At 34.0% G+C, this 24122-nt stretch overlaps 1 protein-coding gene across 4 annotated transcripts; it reads left to right on the forward strand.

Annotated features, from left to right (window-relative positions):
• Positions 1–1422: 1422 nt before the first annotated feature.
• Positions 1423–23367, forward strand: LOC115455597 (peroxiredoxin 1). Of its 4 annotated transcripts, XM_037444474.1 has the most exons (7): positions 1452–1540; positions 6034–6166; positions 15410–15550; positions 16089–16238; positions 18231–18370; positions 18727–18895; positions 21717–23367. In XM_037444474.1, the coding sequence occupies exons 2-7, from the start codon at positions 6063–6065 to the stop codon at positions 21862–21864; spliced, it is 852 nt and encodes a 283-aa protein (XP_037300371.1). In that variant the 5' UTR covers positions 1452–1540; positions 6034–6062; the 3' UTR covers positions 21865–23367. The 4 variants fall into 4 exon arrangements, with proteins under 4 accessions (XP_037300372.1, XP_030040085.1, XP_037300371.1 ...); XM_037444475.1 differs by lacking the exon at positions 6034–6166 and having other exon boundaries at positions 1423–1540; XM_030184224.2 differs by lacking the exon at positions 16089–16238 and having other exon boundaries at positions 1472–1540.
• The last annotated feature ends 755 nt before the right edge of the window (positions 23368–24122 follow it).

A 24122-nucleotide genomic window follows, 5' to 3' on the forward strand; every position in this document is an offset into this window, starting at 1 on the left:
CGAGAAATGTGCGTGGAATGGTATTCTGTAAGCCAAATTTCTATAGTCCTAAACATGATGCGTTGTGTTACGTTCTTGTTACGCACTGTTAAAATAACGTGCGGGATAGAGAATAAAGCCCCAGGGGCCTTTACACTCTACACTACCATACAGAATAAGGGCCCAGCTATGTTAATCTGACAGCCAAATAGATTCAAGTTATATCACAATATTAGCCAATCACAACGGCCTTACGTCTGCGCACTGCAAAGGCTGCCATGCCGTCAGCACTGAGAAACAGACTTGTTATCACAGCAATGCTCCGTCCTTAGATAAATAACGCCTATGAATAATGAGGATAGACTTTAAAGAACAAAAAATATTTCTAATAAGTTCTAATAAAAATAACAATTAACAGTCAACACCGCTATGCTTAGAACAAAACAAAAGTAGCAATATAGGCATAAGCCATGTATTTTGCTCGCTCTTTATAGAATATACGCCTATACGAATGAATGAAATAGCAAGCAAATTAAATTTTTGCGATTTAAAACTCGAGAAATTAATAATTATACACACATTTTGTACTGAATTTTATTTTTATAAAATACCGAAAATACCAAAAATCCCGGTTTTTGTAAAATCAATACCGGTATTTTGAAGTTCTTAATTTGGTCCGGTATTCCGGTATTTTCGAAATCCGGGATACCGGTTTGCGACCCCTAGTCACAAAACACTGAATAGTAATACATACATCGATATATATGTCTCAGAATATATGTACTAGGGAGTAGATAATATTTGATTCTGTGAGAAATTGTAAGTACGATTTATAAACAACGACATCTGTGGAGAAAGTTGCGAACAATTTTATCACTTGTAATATAGAAGCACTGTAACAGCACTTTCTGCAACGCACAGTCTTTAAAAACCTAATGTTATGAGCTAGAAGCTTCTCCCACTCGTAAAAAAATATTTTCTATCCGTACCTTACAATGCTAAAATTCCCCTTCGATTCGATTGACAGGCTTCGATGCCGATAATCGCAGTGTAATGGTCCAAGTATAATCGTGATAAATTACTAAAGTTTGTATTGAATTAAAGTAAAATAGTTAGATAGGTCGGTAGGTTCCGAGAACAATAATAATTACTGAAACTACGTAAATTTAATATTGAAATACCATCTTAGAAATTAAAATGGATACTTTAGTAGTTTTTAATTAGTGCAAACAAGAAATCTCATTTTTAAGCTCACCAGATGTCGCATAAAGTACATACCTATAGTGGGTTAACGGTTTTTTTTTTAACTTTAGTATAACTATCATTAAAGATATAAATAATTTTATAAAATTTATTTTATCCAAATTAAATTTATAAATACGTACTTATAACTTATACCGCCTATGCCTAATATCTTTTATGAATGCAATGATATTTGGTAGCTGGCAACTGGAAATTGCTGGCCGGCCTCCGCCATTTTTTTCGGCTGTCATTTATTTTCACGCCGGTCGCTTGCGGAGTGTGTTGTGTTGCTTCATTTCATTTCGAAGAAATACCTAAAGTGAGTACCTTTATTGTATATTTCGGATCATACTTTTATTACAGGCATACTAAAGACATAATTATTTGATTCTTAAATTATCATTGTTATAATTTGCATCTTCCATCACATTGTAAATTCGTTACATGAAGATTCATCTAGAATTTGATCGTTGTAACTTTTTTTTTAAATAGCGGCATATAGATACCATTGTAATGTGCCACGATGCTGAAACTTGCTTTCGTAATCGCTTATTTATTTTAGGGGGTAGGTAGGTAATTATTTTAAATCAGGAACTGATTCTTTAACAATTATTGTGATAGGTAGGTACATACTGAAGAAAGCGTAGAATTACGTTTTATGGCATGTGGAAAGCCTTCCTTTAATTAAATACAGCAATTTTTTTTTATGTCCTCAATAATTTAACCGTTTACGTTAGTTATTTATGGTAATTCTTCTCGACGTATTGCTACACAAGGGAAGTACCAATTACGTACGTGGTCGATGTAAATTTTTTGCGCAATATTTTCGACTAAAAAACCTAACAATTTTTAATCAATGTTCACTTAGTTTTTTTTTTTTGTAAATCGAAGGTTAATCGGAAATGACGCAACCAGGATGCAATAGTAGAAAACGAATTCGCAGTGAATCCGATGCGGAGGGAAATTTAGCTAAGAAATTAATATTGGAAAGGTAGATAATTGTTAATTTGAGCCTTGGGGGAATAAGGTCAGCATGATTTTTGATGTCTATGCTTTACAGGCCGAATACGTAAGGTTCTAAATCTGTGCTAGGCAGATCTTTTAAGATTATTAACTGCTCTTTTGCATAATGAAAAACTGCATGATATGAAAAGCCTAGTCATTGCAGCATGACAATTGACAATGTTAGAATATTTTGCTTTCATCTAATTCCTATAAGCTTCTTATGTATCTACCAATAATATAAAACAAAAATAATATATTCCATGGTCCTCATTACTTTATACATTTAATTATAAAAAAATATATATTTTGTTTTATTCTTGTGATATATTGTTAAAATTGTAGAAAACCTCTTCAATCACACCTCTGTCGATCGACGGAAAACATTTTTTTTTTGTGTTGGTAAAGGTGAGATAGTAAAGTTTCATTTTATATTAAAAATACAATTTTATAATCAACTGCATTTTTAAATGCTGCATAATTTACATAATCACAAGTACCACACCTTAAAATACAGTCATTTGACTTTCTGGTTGAAAATTTCCTTTGCAGTGTTTCAAAATAGCACCCTGACACTATAGTGTCAGATATAGAGTATATAGATAGTAATATATTACTATCTATATACTATATACTATCATTGACTCTGAGAGTAGATGGAAGAAGTGATTATCTGAAAGAAAGAAAGATTTATTGCCGGTACAATTTAATATTGACAACAATCTGAACATCAGAATAAGAAAGGGAGATATATCAGTGTTGATAGGTCACTCATTTATTAATACATAATCAAATAGATACTCATACATTTGAATTTGCATTGTATTCATCGGCTTTGAAGCTAGGCATAAGCATATAATAGATCCTCATGCATTTGCGTTGTAGAAATACTTAAAAGCTAGGTTATGCTATAGGGTTACCATCATTAGAAAAAAATAAATTAAAAAATGTTGATGTCACAGTATTGTGCTAGAGTTGTATATTTCACATGTAACATGTCAAGTGTGAGTATTTTAAGCAAGGAAAGGAACTTAGTAACCAATATACTTATGTATTCAAAATATATTTTTGCATATTTTACCATGAAACGTCTGTATAATATACCAGTTCAAAAGAATTAAAAATTTATAAGCGGGCCGTGTCAATGAATTGCTTAGTCATTCTCAAATCAATTGTTTGCTAATAGTGATGCTGTTTAATTATCTGTAGAGAATTGGTTTTAAATGACTGTTAGCATTTAATACTGTGAACTAGGCCAGAGCTTTACTAATTCGTTTTATAATGTAATGAAATTGATAAAGTCCTTGAGACCTCAAAAGTGTAATATTTATGATACAGGAATAGCAATAATAAAAATTAAGTTTTGTTAAAATAATGACACCTTTATTAATTTATATAGACTAATAGCTTTAGCTCGCGGTTCCCCCTCCATAAAAGGGTTCTTCTAGGATTAAAGTCCTGCTTTATATTTTCCTGAGATAAGATGGAACCTATATTTTAAGTTAGACCTTTAGTAAGACATATAGGTGAAACCCGCATTCCATGCAGTACCATGATGCACATACAAACATAAAGACAAACAAAAATAAAATAAAAAACTTGTTTGGCTTCTATTGGTCTATAAATGACTTCCCATATTCATTTTACTTCAATATCTATAATGTACACACATTGGTTACAATTATACTGTAAGATATAAAATCCTTCATATCAAATTAACTGCTCATTGCCCAAAATAATCTTTAATTTATACAAATAATTAAAAATAAATTGAAAGTGTAATGTTTAAATTTGTTAGTATGAAGGTTACAAGCATTACAAAAGTCTAACAAGGCCAAATGAAGTACTTTGCCGTACACTCCTATTTATATTACCATTTTATTACACAAATTAGTTTGAAATTAGGTAATATAAACAATTTTATTGATATCCTTGTCAGTTACAAAATAAATTGATTAGGGTTGCTATCAATTTAATTAAAACTATAATAATATTCCATATACCATAAACATGTATGTAAGTACTTTTTACATAATTTTCTTTAAATTTTTCTGTTAATAGAAAAATCGTAACAGACTACTTACCTTTTTAAGAAAACTATCTTCAGCACTCCAATGTGCCTATTTGAAAATACAATTATCTGTCTACCCTCTGTTACTCCTTATTTCTTATGCAATTTTACAGATTATTTATTTTGTGAAAATTTGACAGCCCTATACCTTAATAAATAATTGTATCCGAACATACATATATTTGCATTGTGTTGTCTATTATCAGCATGTGAATAGGAGTGTTGCTAATTGTTTTGTTATCAAGATAAGTATTTGTATTTTATTTCCGAGTCATCATCCACTATTATAATATGCTGAACATAATCGAAACATTTTTCTTCAGTAATTAAATAATCATGATTTATGACAATATTTCCGAACTTGTACTTGTACTTAAAAAAAACTTAAAAATTTATTGAAATTAGAGCCACAACGTCCAAAGCATTACCTTTCAGTTTCGTATCGTGGTAACGAAGTAATTCTTTCTTTTTTTTTAAGCAAATTCTAAAACTGTTTATGTGCTCAAGTAAAATGTTATATTAACGCGTGGATACCTTTGTTTCGATTTGCGTTGATATTTTGAGAGATGTGCCAACTTCTCTCTTCCGTGTATATTGAAATATATTTAGTCATTATTCGATGCAGAATAATTTATTCTGGTTCCATAGTGTAACAAGTACTCATTTGCATTTAGTTTTATTCCAACTTTGTTTATCCTCAAAATGTTCTAAAATGTATCTTGTATACTTTAAAATAGAGCACAAAATTTATTCTAGAGTTTATTTTATTCATATTTTAATGTTACGGAAGTAGTTGACGTTAGTATGGTAGATATGAGTTACCTTGAAGCGTTTTTAAATAATACCTATGTATTGATTTCCTATTAGTCACACTATTGATACAAGTTATTCTTTCAATTATCAGTTAAATACGACAACTAGCGTTATAATAAAATGATCAAACATGGCCTGAATTCACGATTCTACGCAATTTAAAATCTGATAAAAAGTTTTTGATCTGATAAAGAATTCCGAAAGAACCCGACCCAAGTTATAAGTTATAATACTTTAAATGCGGTTCAGAAATTGTGCTAATGTTGATCAGGTTTTACATTAATTACGAAAGGGAAGCCGATAGGAATCAGCTTATATAGATCCTTCGCCACTGTTGGTTTGTCATGGTTTTATACTCGTCAAGAAACAGAATATATTATTAAGTATTTGTACCTGCTGTTCGTAGCTTGTTCTATTAAACAATATCACAAATGACGTTCATACCACCTGAATGTAAGATATCCTTCACCTACGTATGAAACATCTAGACAACTGCGACACTACTTGTGACTAATTTATGGCTAGCCGTTAACATTCACGTCAGCTTCACAATGTGATAAACCATTCCGTGCCCTTTTCCGTATAAGGATTCCGTACCTCAGTGGCGAAGCGTCTATACAACACGATTCCTACCGGCTTCCCTTTTAAGTTCATTTACGTTTGTCTTGGTTTTTGTTTTCCGTTAAATTGGTCGCGATATGTTAACTAAAGCATTTTTGTGCGTCGGGTTACCTTTTGAAAAAAGAACACCCTTGCCACTACTGTACCCTTATCCGTATGAGGATTCCATACCCTTATCTGTATAAGGGTTCCGTAATCCGGGTACCATTCTGCCAAAGCACAGAACCCACAAATTTAGTCTTGAAGAAACAGGTAACACAATTATAATTCTATTTAACCTCCTTTTATCAAATCCTTCCTTGCAGTCCTTAAATTACCAAGTGCGAGCTGGAAGATGAGTATGGAACACAAGTGTTTGTGCCGCGGCGATGAGGCCAGTACCCTGGACCTCGAAAAGCCCACGCATCTCATGCCAATGATGAGACCATTCTCCATGAGGTTGATATTTACCTTCTGTAAAGTAGTAGTTTGAGACAGTAAAATTATTTTGAACTGTAAAGTAATAGCTATAAAGTAGAAAATTATCTTAGTTTTAATGATAAACTTAATAAATGTTAAATTAAACTGTAAATACTTGATATATAGAGTAGACAGATATTGTTACAAATGATGGCTTTCCGGAAATTGGATTGAATTTCCATAAAAAGTAACAGATCGAAGATTTTTTTTTAAAAAATGTGATTAAAGATAAAAATCACCCGAATTTTCTTGAATACTAATTATGCCCGCAACAAGCTTTATTCGATCTTGCTAAAATGCTTTTGCTTTCTGTAAACTCATTCCATGGATGTCAACCGGTGAACACAAAGCTAAACATAACCGAGTACATACCGATTTTTCTTGGTAGCCGTAGTTATTGAAACCAATAGTCGTTTGTGGTGGTACTTTGAATTAGTGTTGAAATTCAAAGGTTATTGCAAGTATTCAGCGTTCCGGGAAGTTTCAAATTTCGGTGTTATTTTTCGATGGCATTTTGTTTTGAAATACCGTCGCAAGATTTCATTAAACGGTAATTTTTGGACCTTTTTTAACCAGTAGGAATCGTTATGTAGAGTTGTACTTTATAGTGAAAATGAACATTTAGCAACCATATTCCGTATAAGTAGGGCGTAATAATGTTAACGCCATGGCACTAATGTGACATTAGTTTAGTCTAGTGACATCAGCATTACGTAACTAAATTATGATGCTAGGTGTTGCTCGCGGCTTGCCTTTCCTGCTTAAAAGTCCCTAAAACACTGGCGATTTATAGCACCATCTTTAAGACGCCAACGCCATTTATTTAAAAATAGATATAAAAATCCATTATTTCCCATGGTAGCAAATGATCGAGATAGAAAATAGCCTGTGTTAGTCCAAGACATGGTCTAACTCTTGTGCCAAATTTTATACCAATTCGTTCAGTTGTTTCTGCATTAACCCTTAGTAAAAAGTAATAATAGAAAAACATATTTGTGTGGATTTTACTTGTTCTATTCAGAAACTAAATGCAATGTTATGCAATACTTTGTAATTCAAACTATTTGAACGTCTCGCTGGCAACTTGCTTCTCATTAAATTCTATATAAAAAAAATCGCTAACTATACCTAATAGCATAACAGAGGAGCTAACCCCAATAACTTTATAATTATTGTTACATGTATTATAATATTGTGTTCGGGTCACGGTCTTTATAAGAACATTCGAGAATATTAATACTTACTATTATATTAAGCAGAAGAGTTTGTTTGTTTGAACGCGTTTGTCTCGGGAACTATTAGAACAATTTTGTTATTTTTTTTTTCACTAATGAGAGCTACTTTACTCCTGGTTATTATAGGCTACTTTTTATCTCAGAAAAACATTTTTACGCGGGCGAAGCCACAGGTAAAGACTAGTTACTCATAACTTGACAAATTGCCCGTAAATAATTAGATGCAGCAGTTTTATGAACACAGCTGGTTTTATTTATACCGGCGAATGACGACATAATATTCATATATGTGTATTTAAACAAAAAACTGAATGTTATTCATCCCACATTGAGATTTAATTAAGATTGTATTTAAATTTAAATTATTTTTAACTAAATCTGTGATCATTAGGATTTAAATGGGTCTTAAAGCACTTCAAACTGCTGGTGTGTTGCAGATAGTTGCGAGCTGAGTCCAGACATGAATCATAGGTATATTTGATGCCCGTGGCGGGTAACAATTGCTCCTAGTTAACTTTACTAACCAGATGTAGATTAATAATTTCTCTGCTAAGGTAAAAATACCATTTTTATCTTCATTAGCGACGAACTGTATCCGTTTATTATACTAGAGAATTCTGCAGGATAGTGGTGCTACACCAAGTGATACGACGCAATAAAGTTATAGATATGCGAGCATAGTCTATATGCGCGTGCGCATGGCTCCTTTGCAAGTTACCCAAAGGCGTCCGTGAGGCCAGAGGCAGATAATAGTCATTTGTGATTTTTTATGTGCTCAGCTGTGCTACATCAAGATGATTTCCTTTTTTTTATAACTTATTATACACTGCAATTTCAATATGATAGCTCGTAAAATAAAGAACCATGCAAAGACGTACAATATATTTTGGAATGCAACTATAAAATAACATAAGATCTGTTTTTTTTTTATACATTTCAATTGTTAAGTCCTGTAATAAGTTATCAATCAATACTATATTAATTGATGGTTTAGAATATTTTAACATTCACGCAATAGTAGGGAATTACCGAGTAATATTTTATTTATCGAGGCCGAAGGCCGTGACGTCACCACGATATCGATATTTCTCCTTCTGACGCAGACTTAATTTGTCTTGAATTTCCAAGAAGAATGGTAATACTGCATATTTCTTAGAATCGTAATCGTTGATTGTGTTAGACTTTGGAATAGATCACTTTTGCCCTTTGAAGCACATTAATTAATAATATCTCCTAGGATTGAAGTAGATAACACGCGAATTTGGTTTATTTTGGCAGACGGTCTTATATTCCGGAAGGTACAACTAAAAATAACTGACTTGTGCTGTAATCCTTATTATATCAAGGTTACACATCCTTGAATTACGTGTCTGACGGAATTAGACTCAAAGTCATCGGGTCACGTCGCCTATGGGGTCAGAACAAGTTTTTTGCGTGTTACAAATGTATGTCTAAGTATCAGAGCTCTGGACCCTAACTCATTACGACTATGTGGATTATTTAATCACTTGCTAACTCATTTATTATGAATGATTGATTCCTCTTGTTTATAATTTTTTTGGACTTCCATTGAATAGTTATTCCCCTAAAAACCTTTCAAATAACTAAATCCCTGCACTCTGTGGCTACGTCTGCGTGAAAGAGTTTTTACGAATTAAATATTTTTCTGGGATAAAAAGTGGCCTATAGCACTTAGGAGTAATGTGCTTCCTATTACTAAACCTTTTAGATATGAATTTCGAAAGTTATGTCTCAGTACACAACAATTATTATGTAAGAAATGCCATAATATAATGTTTTAACAAGGCATTACTCTGGGTTGTATGTTGTCTGCATCAGTGTCATAAGGATTTTCTTAAGTTACGACTAGTATATTGAAAATGACTACTAGTATATGTATAACAAATTCTAAACAAAATTATCAGCAAATGTATTTTAAATGATGACCCCAACTATGTCCAGAACAGCACTAGTTAATATAAAATAGTAAACTTTAAGTCTTAAAATAAAATATCCTTTTTTGTTTGTACCAAAATACAACTCACGATAGACGCATACTTATTTATCAATACATGAAACATGTCAAGGCCGACAGTCCAGAAGTTATCAAGTTCGCGAACGTACTCTTATCATTATTTACGAGCGTTATGCTGTTAAATTGATATAAAAAAATAATTACTTACAAATAATCATTTTGTATAATTGATTTCGGACGATAATATCAATGTATTACAAAAAATTATTTATATCTGCTAGCTGACGTTTTTCACAAACCAGCTCGTGTAAATTACCTTTTTAGATATAACTTACGAGTATAATAGTACATTTTATATTAGAAATGTTTCTCCGTGCCAACCGAAGTATCTTTCTCAGTTCAGCATTTATTTTAATTAATCTAGACTCCGAGAAGTCTGAGAACTAAAGAAAAAAATTCAACAAAATTTAACGGAGTATCTTGCATCAAGAAACCCAAGTTTCTGCTAACAGTATCTACATTGTTTAAAACCTGTTCTGTAGCACATTTCCCACGACCATTGTGTGAGGGCATTCAAATTGTATTCCGCATCCGTTGAAAGTATCAAGCTCCTGTATTAAAATATATATAAGCAAAATAATTTATGATTTAGTTATGAGAGATATAAAATCAGTTTATCCAATTAGGTGTACCTGGTTTTATCTGAACTCTTTTTTTTAAAGTTTTGCTCCTTTTAGTGTTTGGAAACAAGGCATAAAAGCAACATCAGCAAGCTATACGGACTGCTAAACGCGCCTAGATTCCTCCACATGTTGATTTATTTTTAGGTATACTTTGTTTATAAAATTTTACATTATATTATGGTAAAACATCTAAGACCCATGTTTAGACCAATTTAGAAATGGGCTCATGGACATTATTAGAACGTGTCAATCTTCACATTGCACTATTAGTTACCCTGTGCGAGTTACTGAACTACTTGACTAAACTAGCTAGGTAGCCATCAATCTAACATGACACTGAAGACTGCAACAAAAACGGAAAGCTGTCATTACAAGAATGGTATCTGAAGATCAGGACGTGACTACGAAATGTTGACGATTATTACATTAGAGGACAAGCATTATCATTCGAGTAACGTACAAGCACCAAGCACCAAGATGGACCTAGTAGCAATAAAATTGGAGACTAGAATGTAGACCAGGATCAGGATAGGTCAGTAGACCTACTAGCTACCTACTCCTACTTAAGTAGCTCCTATTATGCGTTTGATGGCCCGAATAACTGCACTAAAGTAACTATAGCGACTAGTGGTGGTGAAGGAAGCAATTTTTCAAAAGAGAAGCAGGCATAAAATATAGGTACCAATATTATTAATAATAGGATATTACTCCGTGATGCTATAAATATTAATTATTTATTTGTTAAATCAATTACAAAAGCGAATCCGGTTATATGGATCCTTCGTCAGTGTCGACTAGCCCACTACTTCACACTTTGTAGAAAGCCATTTTGACACAAAAGTTATAAATCAAAATTGATTCCCAGATTGCAAAACCTGGAAGCGATCTTAAAGAACATGCAAACGTTTGGCATTCTCACCGATAACTTGTACAATGGGAACGGTCGCCTCCTGGTCACTCTGTGGAAGACCACCGCTACCATCCACCATGATGTTCATCCGATCCCATGTCATCATATCGCTGGAATAGTAGCGGGACGTGTTAGGTTAGATCAGTTTAACGTGGGTAGTTTTGTGTTTAGATATGGTGTTAGTAGATATTAGTTCATATTTGATAATTATAAAGTCTATTTTGATGTTTCGAGCCTTTCATAATATACCTTTTATACATGACAATTGGATTTCTGTGAATCGCACGTAATTTTACGGTAAAATCTAGTAATATTTTTTAACATTTCCTTATGTTTCTGCTGGTTGTTAAATGTAAAGGAGGCTTGTTGAATCACGATTAGTGCCTAGTGTAACAGTTTTCTAGAACCTTCCTTTTACTGAAGGATAATAAACGATGTATGTGTACAATGTATTTTAAGTATATAGTTTATTAGTAAAGAGGGATTATTGTGAATAGTTAGACATTTGACCTCGACCTTGCGAGTGATAAATATTGAACTCTGACGCATGTTACGTCGCTGAATATTTCCGTGACTAAATATGACTTGCAAATATTGACTTGAATGGAATCCTTTGCAATATCCGGTCAACTGTGTAGCAATAGGAAATAGAAGAAATTTACTTGAATGACTATAATGAAGTCCAAAAGCGGATTATTTATGAACGGAAGACCGAACGTTCCAAAAGTCAGTCGACAGAAATTAGTCATCAAAATTATAATCATTGTATTTATTATATGATGTCTCCATTACCTGTTAACGATGCGAAAAACAACTCAGATAGTGTCAACTATCTCGGCTTTGTCTTACCTGAGAGTTGATCTTTACGTGAAAGTTTGACTCTCCCCATTGTTCTTTAGATGTGTGTTTTACACTTCTATGGTGGATGTTCACTAATTAAACGAGATGTCGTGTTTTGCAATGATAGTTATTTTTATTTAAAAAAAATGATACTACTGTCTATCTATAATTTACGCTGTCCCAACTTTTAATTCGTCTTTTAAAACAGGTACCCAAGGGAAAAGTGCAGTCATAATAGGGGACCGGACAAATTTTCAGAAGGTGTTTTAAATAGATCATTGTGGATATAAATAGCCAAGAAAAATAGTATTTTGCACAAATAAAGCTTCAAAAGTACATAAAACCATGCCTAAATGTTAAATAGCTATAATTCCCGCGCAAACGCTACATTATGTCATTTCGTCTCGTGTGACGTCATACGTGGATAAAGCAACTTGACAAGTCTTGTCATTTGAACAGTGATTCAATAATGCCAGATTAGGGTTATTTACCCTAGATTTAGGGTAAAACTGAATCAGCAGGGTATTTTTTATGGTAATTTTTTGGGTAATTCTACGAGTTAAAGTATTAAAGCTATTATTTCACGGTATTGTAATAAATATTGAGCTTAGAGAAAGATGTTTCCTACAAAAATTGTAGGCCATGAAACAATTCTAATTTTTTATTCAATACAATTTTCATGTACAGCTAGTTGTTCCTAATAAAATGAGATAATTAAATTAATAATTATTGAAGTGGAAGTGAAGAAAGAAGTGGCGTCTGCATAGATAAGGATATAGAAAAAAAGGTACCGAATTATTTATGATTGGTTTAAGGGTAAAATTTTAAATTCCAAATAATCCTGGGGTAAAGAGAAATTATGATCTGGCAACACTGCATAGACCGTGTTAATCTCAGGCAATCTCAGGTTACTGTGTAACAACCAGAATTCTATATAAATAAATATTCTATTCTATATCATGTGGCAGCTAAAACATAAATAAATACATCTCATAACCATAACCTCCCTGGGTATACAAATGATTTAATTAATTGAAATATTCATCGGTTTATTTTACACCGAAACACTATTTTTTATTTACTTACATCAAAGTGATCCTCACAGAACTAAATCGGTGAGTCTGCAGACATTCCGTCGTAGGTTCGTTTTGCTAACTGCAACCATTTTATTCGTATATCTGTTTTTCGTGGTACATCAATAAATAATTTGTTTGGTAAAGATATTATTACATTCAGGTACGACGCACCAACGATATTTTTTGCGGTCCATTATGATTAACGATTAAACAATCTGTAAACGTTAAGCTGGAAGATAGTAACAACGTCCCGTATAAATTAATATTAATTATTAGAGCAGTTCTGTGTCAAAAAACACATTTAAAGCATTAAAATAACACAACGCGGTATGGCATCCAGATGACGTCTGTTTGTTTACATTTTGTCCACGTGTGACGTCATGCGCCGTGATTGGTGTTTCATTTGCCGTAAAGAATAGACTAAAAATACTATAATTATTGTATTTTATTTATTGATTTAAAAATACAAATCACAACTCTTACAAAAACAAATATGAGATAATATTTTTAATATTACAAACTTTACTTTTAACTGAATTTCAGATTTTTTGGTAATACCTGTCCGGTCCCCTATTTTCCTTCGATCTTAATATAAGATCGATTTAGATAGATTATATTCCACAGTTATTTCTCAAGAGATCGCAAATACTTGAACTAATAGATTTTGGTAATCTAGCTGTCATGCCATCGGCTTTTTTGAAGTTATTATTTGATCTTATCTTAACATTCCCATTTGACATGATAATGTGTTCTTAAACCTCCCCTGAGAAGGTAAAACGTTCTTCAAACAATATTTTGTTTATGTTTTAATTTCCATTATTCTTCCATAAAAAACGGTGATGTAAGAACCCTAAAATACAACACATGTTTAATTATTAAACCAAAAGAATTATATTTTGTATGATTTCCGTTTTTTTCGTGTGTTGACCGTAAGTCCTTTTCATTTGATATCAGTTATATTGATATCGTGTGTGGTTAGGAACGGATGTTCACGGGACGTTAAAATAAAAATGACACCCGACTGGACTATTTGAACGTAATAATACCGTCGATATGCTGGAGCCACATGTCTACTTCCAGGAATAAGCAATCGCAATGAATATAGATGCTTTTAAAGGCAACATAACCCATGTCATCGGCTAAATTCAGTCGAATCTTCGCGGCTCATTGAAAATTGGAGCACTCTATTTCGTGCCACTGTGAGGATCTGCAACGGACCTTTGTACGATGTTATATTCCATATACAATTACCATATCCATGGCTTATCAAATAAAAAAAATATATTAACGTTAAAATTTCACAGCTTCTTGTTTTAAATTATTGCATTGAAATAAAACTATTTTGCGGATTTAATCGCGGTTTTTATATTAGGATTTTCTCTCTCTCTCACACACTCTCTCACGACGAGAACCTTCGTGGTCCGCTCTGTGACCACGAAGGCTGCAAATTTTATTATGTAATATATATAATAAAATACATATTACATAATATATTATATCGATGTCGGCACCTTATGCCTACAGTACCGATTTTTTGATAATTTAATGTTCCAGAATGACAATCAGTACATAGCTGTTATTTTTAATTTTGTAGTATTAATATATAATACAGTTCTTCTTTTATGTTCCATTTCAAAATCGACCCGTATTTATTGGAAAACTCATTACATTCTAAATGAGTGACGACAGTTCGTGGACGAAAATAATTTCATCATTAGCAATAGTTTCAACTGTGCGCGAAACGAATCTAGGTTTAGAGTGAATATTACTTTGTTTTTGAACAGAGTTCATGGCAACAACTAGCCAGCCAGGGTACGCTTTACACCAGTGTGTGGCTCTGTATTACCATAATAAATAAAAAAAGGAAAAACTATGAATTGTCTTCTCTAATTTTCACCAATATGAAAAATGTTAATTAAATTTTGAAGTTTTTGGAACACCAGTAAAAATTAACATAGGACCTTGTGAATGCGAACCATAGACATTTTTCCATTTTCATACATCGCAAACTTAATTGATCTTGCCACTTGTGATATAATAATAGCTGAATCTGTGAGAAGTTGACTTTACAATACTTTCGTAGTTATTTATAGTTTATAAATGTAAAACCTTATGTTTCGATAATGTGTAGATAGTACAGTAATAAAATTGATACAATGAAATTTACTATATCTTTATCATTGACGTTGTTAACACGATAAACAAATTCCGATATGGTTTCCACTTTCCATGGTATTCGGAGACTATAATTTTATTTCAATCTAATTAAAATTTTAACTCAACCAATTAAAGTGCAGAATCGTAAATTAACCTTGTGTTATATTTATATATTTTTATATTTGTGTAAGCCATACGTGATATATAGTGGCTTTAGAACTTATAAACACATTTATTAGGTATAAGTTAATGCTGCTAACCAGACAACATAATGAGTACTGCTTCTATCGTGCGAGAAACTCCTTTGCAAATCGATATTATTAACGTTGCCTTCATTTCTTTGCAGTTTCAACAAAATGCCTCTCCAGATCGCTAAGCCCGCCCCCCAGTTCAAGACCACCGCGGTGGCCAACGGAGAGTTCAAGGACATCGCTCTCTCTGATTTCAAGGGCAAATACGTCGTGCTGTTCTTCTACCCTCTAGATTTGTGAGTACCACATGTTAAGCAGTCTAGACTAAATATGTTTGCACTGACTTCGGTATACCATCTCATGTAACAGGCATTGTTTCGTACTAATAGTAGATTTTTTATTTCGTAGAAGCTAAAGAATCCGGTTCACCCATTAAAAATACATTAACATACTGCTATAGGCAATAAATAAAGTTAATTAATTCAAAATCTATAAGTGTTGTAGAAGAATTTTAATATGAGATGTTGACTTACATTTTATTTGTTAATGTTCGTGAACGAAATTTAATCAAAATGCAAATACGGAAAATAATAAAAACGGCTTACAAGCTTCGTAAATCTGAACATTAAAATTTGTCTGTTGATTAAATTGACATGTTTTATAAATTTAAATGGGAAACATGAAATGAAATTACTTAATTCATGAAATCTCTAGCTCATAAGAACTTTTCGAAAACCTGGTGTGTTGATATTAAAATTTATGTAGCTTAAGTATCCATTAGTCTTAATATAGTCAACATTTCTATTAGAATTGTGATTGGGACTCGTATCGTAGGAATAAGCTACGGTTAGCGCATGCCAACTGCGGATGGGTGACCGCTCATGCTAAGTTAACTGGCGGTCCCGATGTCGGCAAACCCACCCCGAGGCCCTGTTGGCTTAGCAATTGTGTCCCTAGGCTGGCCTCTAATAAAGGTTCCAAGAAGTGAGTGTACTAAAATTATGGGCCCGCATCAGTCCTCTCGCGGGCTGGGTCTGATTGCAGCTGTTTGCTTCTGCTCTCGCGTAATTTAATATATCTTTGGGAATTTATTACTAGAATCGCTTACGCTGTATGACGATTACTTAATAAATTTAAATTTCATTTTATCGTTAAGTTTAAGATAAGAATCGACTTTTCTAGAATGAATGTATTAGCAATTGTTACAAATGTTGTTGCACTTATCTGTAGTCGTGATGGAGTTGAAGCGATTTTAGAAAGTTAATCGATGTCGTGTAGTTTTAAGGTCATCCATTTCTCTGGTGCTTTCGCGTCTTTATTAATGACATTCGTTTTGTTCATATGTACATTTGCAGCTATTCATTCATGGGATTATGTCTTTCATGGACTTATCGAAGCAAACAGGAGTTCGATAAGCGTTTAGGTACTTATTTTGTCATTCGTCTGCATTTGCGGGGCCAATTTGTTAGTATAATATGTCATGTTTGAATTTCTCTACGTTAGACGTCAATGGGCTATCGAGGATTTTGAGGTGTTATAGTTTTACCAACTTATTTATTTATTATAAATAAATAGTTTTAAAGATAGCCTTTGTAAGGGAAAGTAAATGTGATTAGGAATGCATTACAGCTAATACCTAGATTCTTAGTTTAATTCTAATGTATTAAAAAAAAAAAAAGTAGACATGCGTCGAAAATCATTACACTTAATAGTTGAATTTCAGTTTGATAAAAAACGTCCACACAAGTTTCATTCTATACTTATGTATTTCAGCACACTCGCACTATTCTCAAAAATCTTCATTATCACCATATAATCGACCAAACTTCGCAATACCTTGTTATGTCTGGACTTTATACCACGTTTTGCCGTACTTTTTACCCGACTACAGCTAAACAAGAGGAAATGATTTTTAGATAATACGACTTGGTAAGCCTTGGTTCACCCTACCTTTACCACTTCTTAATTATCTCTTATTGTATTCGGTGTAATAGACTGATTTAAAGAGGTCTTTTTGAGGAGTTTTTTTTTTTTTTTTACTTAATTTTTGTATTCTAGATATGCTATTGGAATTTCTTTATCCAGCCAAAACACGTATATTCCTATAATTTTATATTGTTTCATAAATTTAAATTTTAAGCACAAAGGCATTTGGTATTCATTTATTGCTATCACAATAGCGAGTCAGTGAATCGGGAACAAGTTTTACAAATCGATCATCGTGTTAGAATTTCAATTGTATATGCAATAAGTTTGTTCACTCTATTGGACTTTGTATACATGTGGGTATACACGTGGCTCGTAATTCGTATGGCCTATTAATTTTACCTTTGGAAAGCATACGTCATACATACGTCAGAAATGCTCTTTTTCTTTGACGTCTAAAATAATTTATATATCTATATCACATACTGACTACGTATTTTTTTGGGAAAAAATCTATTTAAATTCTACCGCGTATTTACAATAAAAAATAATGTGGTCACTAATCAGCAACAAGCTAGGTGTACTTAATAAAATTATTATATTGCTTTTGTTGTCGATTTATCGGTCGTAAGGGACTTTTTTAGCCTGGGTAACTGTCTACGATTTTTGGGACGTGTTCTGTGTTGTTTTAACTTTACATAAGAAAGGCTCTACGGCGAGAAATTTATTATTTATGTTTAATTAATCAGATTTGATGCCACAGATTTTTTATAATATATGTAATTAATAACAAAAAGAACTAAAACCGTAACAATTGGAAGTTCAGATATTGCCGCTGAACTTCCTATTAACTATTCCAAAGTGAAACTGCGCAGGAGTTCGAAGAGTTTTTACACAATAATGTGTGCCATCATTCAATTCAGTATAGCTATTATTTCGAGTCTATAAATTTTTTATCGACATAAATGTTGTCAAAAAGCACTGTATTATATCACCTTAAAGTTTAATTTCCTGTGACATTTGATATACTAAACCGTCATTGTCCCGCAGCACGTTCGTGTGCCCCACCGAGATCATCGCGTTCTCTGAGCGCGCCGACGACTTCCGCAAGATCGGATGCGAAGTGCTCGCCGCCTCCACCGACTCTCACTTCACGCACCTCGCGTGGATCAACACGCCCCGCAAACAAGGTATGTCATGTAATAATAGTTCAATTGGATACTCTTGGAGTGGGCAACGTGGAATTAATTGGGGCTGTCGTGACAAAATATTTGAGATTTTTGATAAAAATAATTTTGAGATTTTAATATGAGCAGTGATTAACTATACTGTGATGATATGTACGAAGAAATCTTAACACGACGATAAAAAATATTTTTCACACACACATTTCTAAGCATGTCTTTCACATGCTAAGTGTATTTTTTCAACGTTAGTATCGAATTACCTCTGTCTACCAACTTTTAATTTTATAGCGAAACACCCTGTATGCTTGCTTTCGTTCCTGAATTTAATTTATGCAATCAAACTTACTACGTATTTGCAGGTGGTCTCGGCCCGATGAACATCCCGATCCTGAGCGACAAGTCGCACAGCATCGCGCGCGACTACGGCGTGCTCAATGAGGAGACCGGCATCCCGTTCCGCGGCCTGTTCATCATCGATGACAAGCAGAACCTGAGGCAGATCACCGTCAACGACCTGCCCGTCGGACGGTGAGTGACAGATCACACTGACATCCTAAACATCACACCAGCAGCCAACTATGTGATGCTTGCGGCTCCGCCCACGTGATGTCTTTCCAGTTATATAAATTTCTAGCAAATCATTTGTGCTACCCCAACATAGAGAGCATATTACCGGGAGAAAAATAGCACGTATGCTAATATAGGACTTGATCTATTCATGTGCAAAATTTCAGCCAAATCCATTGTGGTTTCTAAGTTAACTTCTAACAAGCATTCCAGACATTTCTAACATTTGCATTCATATGAAAAGATAAGCAACAATAACGAATTGCAATAAACTAACCCAACTATCTGTATGCTAAGAATAAACCTACTAAAAAAGTCGTCTGTAAGCATCCAAAACAAATATTTTTTTTTTATCCTAAATTAGTTAATGGTAACAATCCAGAGTCGTTTTTTATTCTAAATAAGTAAATGGGTTTTTTAATCCTATATTATAGCCGTCTAGTACAAAAAAAAATTTATCTAACAATACAGGCAGATAGGTTATCATAATGATTAGATATGTAATTTTATTAGCTTTGTTAGTTTGCGTTATCATTACACTTCATGAGTACAATTCATTATTGATTACATAATTAATGCTTTAGGGCGGTCTGCAGTATATAATCCATTTGAAACTAGTCAAATGCGCAAGTAGGTTAAAAATGATTATGAACTATTTTGAAATTTGTTTAATTTGGCATAAAAACTGGTTTGCGTTACACCTCAACGGTTTTTGGAGATTTTTATCATTTAAAACATATAGTGATAATTTGTATGTTACTAATAGGAGACCGGCCTATGCTTGATTTTGTACATTATTCTATATGTAATGGTTTATAATACGAAAAAGAAGCACTCCTGCGAAAACTGCATAACAATTGGTTAAAAAATGAGCGAGTAATTCATATTTAAAATATTGTAATGTGCAGAAGTGGGCGCGATGTGGGGATATCGCTTCATCTCTTTTTTTCGCACGCGTCGTAATTCCCGATGACGTCACATGTGGATATTTCGTCTCTTTTCTGTTTCTTGTTAATTACCCCTTCCACCGAAATTCAAAGACTCATAACTTGTTGATTTTTTACCGGATTTTAATAATTCCTTCCGTGTTATCTATACTATTATATAAAGCTGAAGAGTTTGTTTGTTTGTTTGTTTGAACGCGCTAATCTCAGGAACTACTGGTCCAAACTGAAAAATTCTTTTTGCGTTGGATAGCCCTATGTTCGTGGAGTGCTATAGGCTATATATCATCACGCTATACCCAATAGGAGCGGAGCAGTAATGCCTAATCTCAGGAACTATCGGTCCGAACTGAAAAATTCATTTTGCGTTGGATAGCCTTTTGTTCGTGGAGTGCTATAGGCTATATATCATCACGCTATACCCAATAGGAGCGGAGCAGTAATGGCTAATCTCAGGAACTACCGGTTCGAACTAAAAAAAATCATTTTGTATTGGATAGCCCTTTGTTCGTGAAGTGCTATAGGCTATATATCATCACGCTATGACCAATAGGAGCAGAGCAGTAACGGCTAATCTCAGAAACTAGGAGTTTGAACTGAATAATTCTTTTTGTGTTGGATAGCCCTTTGTTCCTGGAATGCTATGGGCTATATATATCATCACGCTATGCCCAATAGGAGCGGAGCAGTAATCGCTAATCTCAGGAACTACCGGTTCGAACTGAAAAAATATTTTTGTGTTGGATAGCCCTTTGTTCCTGGAGTGCTATAGGTTATATATCGTCATGCTATGACCAATAGGAGCGGAGCAGTAATAAAACATGATGCAAAAACGGGGACAATTTATTAGTTTTGAGAGCTTCTGTTGCGTGCGCTGCGTAAACGGTTAAAGTTATGCAACAATAATGTATGACGGGATTGTTCCTCTTAAAAAGTTCTACAAAAATATCATAAAACAAAGTCCCCCGCTGCATCGGTCTGCCCGAACGTGTTAAACTTAAAAACTACCCAACGTATTAGGATAAAATTTGGTATGGAGACAGTTTGAGACCCTGGGAAGAACATAGGCTCCCGAGAAAATATATAGCGTGACTTTTATAACGGAAAACTTTAGCCCGAAAAACTTTATAACGCGGGCGGAGCCGCGGGCAAAAGCTAGTAATTTATATTATGTAAATATTTGATAATAGTAAAGAACAAAAATGAGTCCGGTACCCTATTAGAATTAATTGTAGTTTTAAAAAGAAATCAGACTCCAACAAAACGCATATCGGCGATTTTTATAACAATTCTGATATTGTTAATACTTTTTGTTGTATGCATCAGCAATCTAACACGAATATAATCTGTCAAACATAGCAACAACCTAGGTCGTAAATAATTTATAATCTGAGGCCTTGGTTTTGTGCTATCTTTTGCACTGACTGCCTACTTACGGTCGCACGAGATCTGCGAGTGCAATTACACATTATTATCGGATTTAATGTTCACTCTTACGTGTCTGATAATGCATGTAATTATAATCAACCAGAAATAAATTTCAATCTTATCTTTTCAATCCTCGTGAATTGCAGCGAAACTTGTGCAGAAAAAGCAGTATTTTCTTAAGTAATAGACAAAACAAACAATTGCATTGAAAATTTTTTTCAAGTTTTTGTTTTTTTTTTTTGCATTTTTCATTGCAAATTTAGAGGTCCTTTATGGGTATAATTAAAAATTATGGGTATGGGTCCTTTATGGGTACAAAATTTACTCTGATAGGTACCCACCTATCAAAGTAAATTTTAAAAAATGTAAGGTGTGTGGTATACCTAAATTGTTTTTTTCCTTCTCCCCAGATCTGTCGAGGAGACCCTCCGTCTGGTGCAAGCCTTCCAATTCACTGACAAGCACGGTGAGGTGTGCCCCGCCAACTGGCAGCCCGGCGCCAAGACCATCAAGCCTGACACCAAGGCCGCCCAGGAGTACTTCGTCGACGCAAACTAAACAATAACACTCCCTACAGTCTGTCGGCAAAATACAAAGCGTTTGATGGAAGTACTCACCCGAATCACACCCACCTTGATTCGGGTGTGTATAGACACTTCGGTGACAGACTGTATGGGTTTTTAGATACAGTTAGATGTGTTAGAATGGTACACAGAGTATAGGGCTTTAATTTTTGTATTATAATTTGTGTTAGGACTCTGAAAGTGGTCAGTAATTGTCAACAACCCACCTATGCAGAAGTCACCTTGGCCTTTGCATAGTTGGCATTATGTTGATCGCTTTTAGGGTCACAATATGATTATTTTTGGAAATTTCAGTCTTATCGTTATTTATTATTGAGATCGTCCTTACATTGTGTTCAGAATTTGAACTCTAGTACATTTTTCATCAGCTACAATACAAGTTATAGACTCTCCTCAACAGTACTCTGTGGTGATGTTTGCTTTTGTTTCGCGGGGAGAATTTGTTCCCGCTGCAAGAGAGGTGCGGTTGAGTCGTGGACCGTTGCCTACCGCGGTCGCACCGACACCCGCCGAAAGTCCCAGCGCAGTGCACACTCGCGCTCCACAAGAGGGAGGGGGAAGAGGGGCTGCCCACCCCGTGCTGCAGAGGCCGTCCTGGAGGCCTCGCGCGTCCCCCTCGGCAGGCCGGGGTCCAGCCAACCCCGCGTGCGCTCAACGCGAGGAAGCCCACTCGCAGAGCGCGTCCACACACCGCGACCTCTGACTGCAAGCCGTGGCCTGGCCGATCCATGGCGGCAAAGAGGTCCCCTCCTAGGACCGCTGCGAGAGAGTACTGCTGGAGGACATTCACCCATTTCTTCCAGTGATAGCGAGCTATTCCTGCGAATAGAGGGCACTCGCCCTGAGACTCCATGAAACAGCTGGCACGCTAGCTGTGAAGTGTGGTGCGGGTTCCAACCGGACACCGAGAAAAATGTTTGATTTTCAAATATTTGTCTCGAGTATGGCTGTTGAGTCTTGTTCCTGATAGTTTTTGATAGCCAAAAGAAGACAAAAAGTGTCTTCCGTGGAGTCAAAAGTATAGGGATTTTGTTTGAATTTATATCACAATAGTTTCATTCAATACCCTTGAAAATTTTAATACATCTAGCTTTATGTATGTAAACATATTGTATTTAATAAACGTTCCTTTTATTACTTACGAATTCTGTTGAACAGAGATCGTGATTTTCCAGTTTTTAATTTATAGTTGGTTTGTGAAAATTTGGAGTTTTTGTAAAGGCATTTGAATCTCACGGCGTGATGCGTGTTTGTTGCCATCTTTTGGAATCATCGTGAGATCAACTTTGTTAAACCTCAAGTTATAAATACATCCTGGTGTACCTTAGGCATGAATACGTAATGTTATTGAGGTTAGAAGTTCGCAGACTCGCAACTCCTGTTTTCAGAATGTCATGTAGTTGTCCGTGGACCTCCTATCAGTATTCTACAGTGAACCTTGTAAACCGAGGCTGTAATAAACGATGTGTTTTAGAAATGTGTTTTATTTATAATAGCAACTCGTCTTATATTTATAAAATATTTTTAAAATCGCGATTTTGAAAACTGATTTAAAATCTTTCAAGTATGTATAGATAATAATTAAAAATTTAAAAGAAAACATAAGTAAATAATGAAGGCATATTTTTTAGCAATAGTTGTCTCTAATCAAAGTAAAATTGAAATATTTTTTACTATAGCTACTAAGTGAAATAAAAAACCGACCAAGTGCTAGTTGGATTCGCGTACCGAGGGTACCATACAATTTAAAGAAAACTTTCCTATACATTAATTCCTAAGGAATGGTACTTAGTTCTTTCAATAGCAAAGAAACATTTCAATACGTTGCTCCACCTAAAGAATAAACCTGACTGTTGATGTTTGATTCCTAAATTATATATTAATTAAGACTACTGCACTAACCGTAAAAAGTACTCTTATATTTTTATTAGTAGGTAAATTACTTACCTTTTTTATGAAACTGCATATTTACGGTTTTAAATTTTTTCACCGACATATTCTTCCTTAGATGTGTATTTGTTCATCGTAAACTAGCTTCCAAATATGAAATGTTCAGAAAAAATGCTCTTCATAATATAAAATGAATCATGCTTTCCAAAAGTAAAACTTGAACTGGTTAATGCCGTGCGTCCAATACTGCCTTTGGCGCGATTGATATTTCGCTGTATCATTAAAGCAAGTTGCAGTCAGCTTCATTAGAATCATGGTAAGAGTGTAGCATGATTAAAGTCT

This window comes from Manduca sexta, chromosome 28 (genome assembly GCF_014839805.1).
Source record: "Manduca sexta isolate Smith_Timp_Sample1 chromosome 28, JHU_Msex_v1.0, whole genome shotgun sequence".
NCBI lineage: Eukaryota > Metazoa > Arthropoda > Insecta > Lepidoptera > Sphingidae > Manduca > Manduca sexta.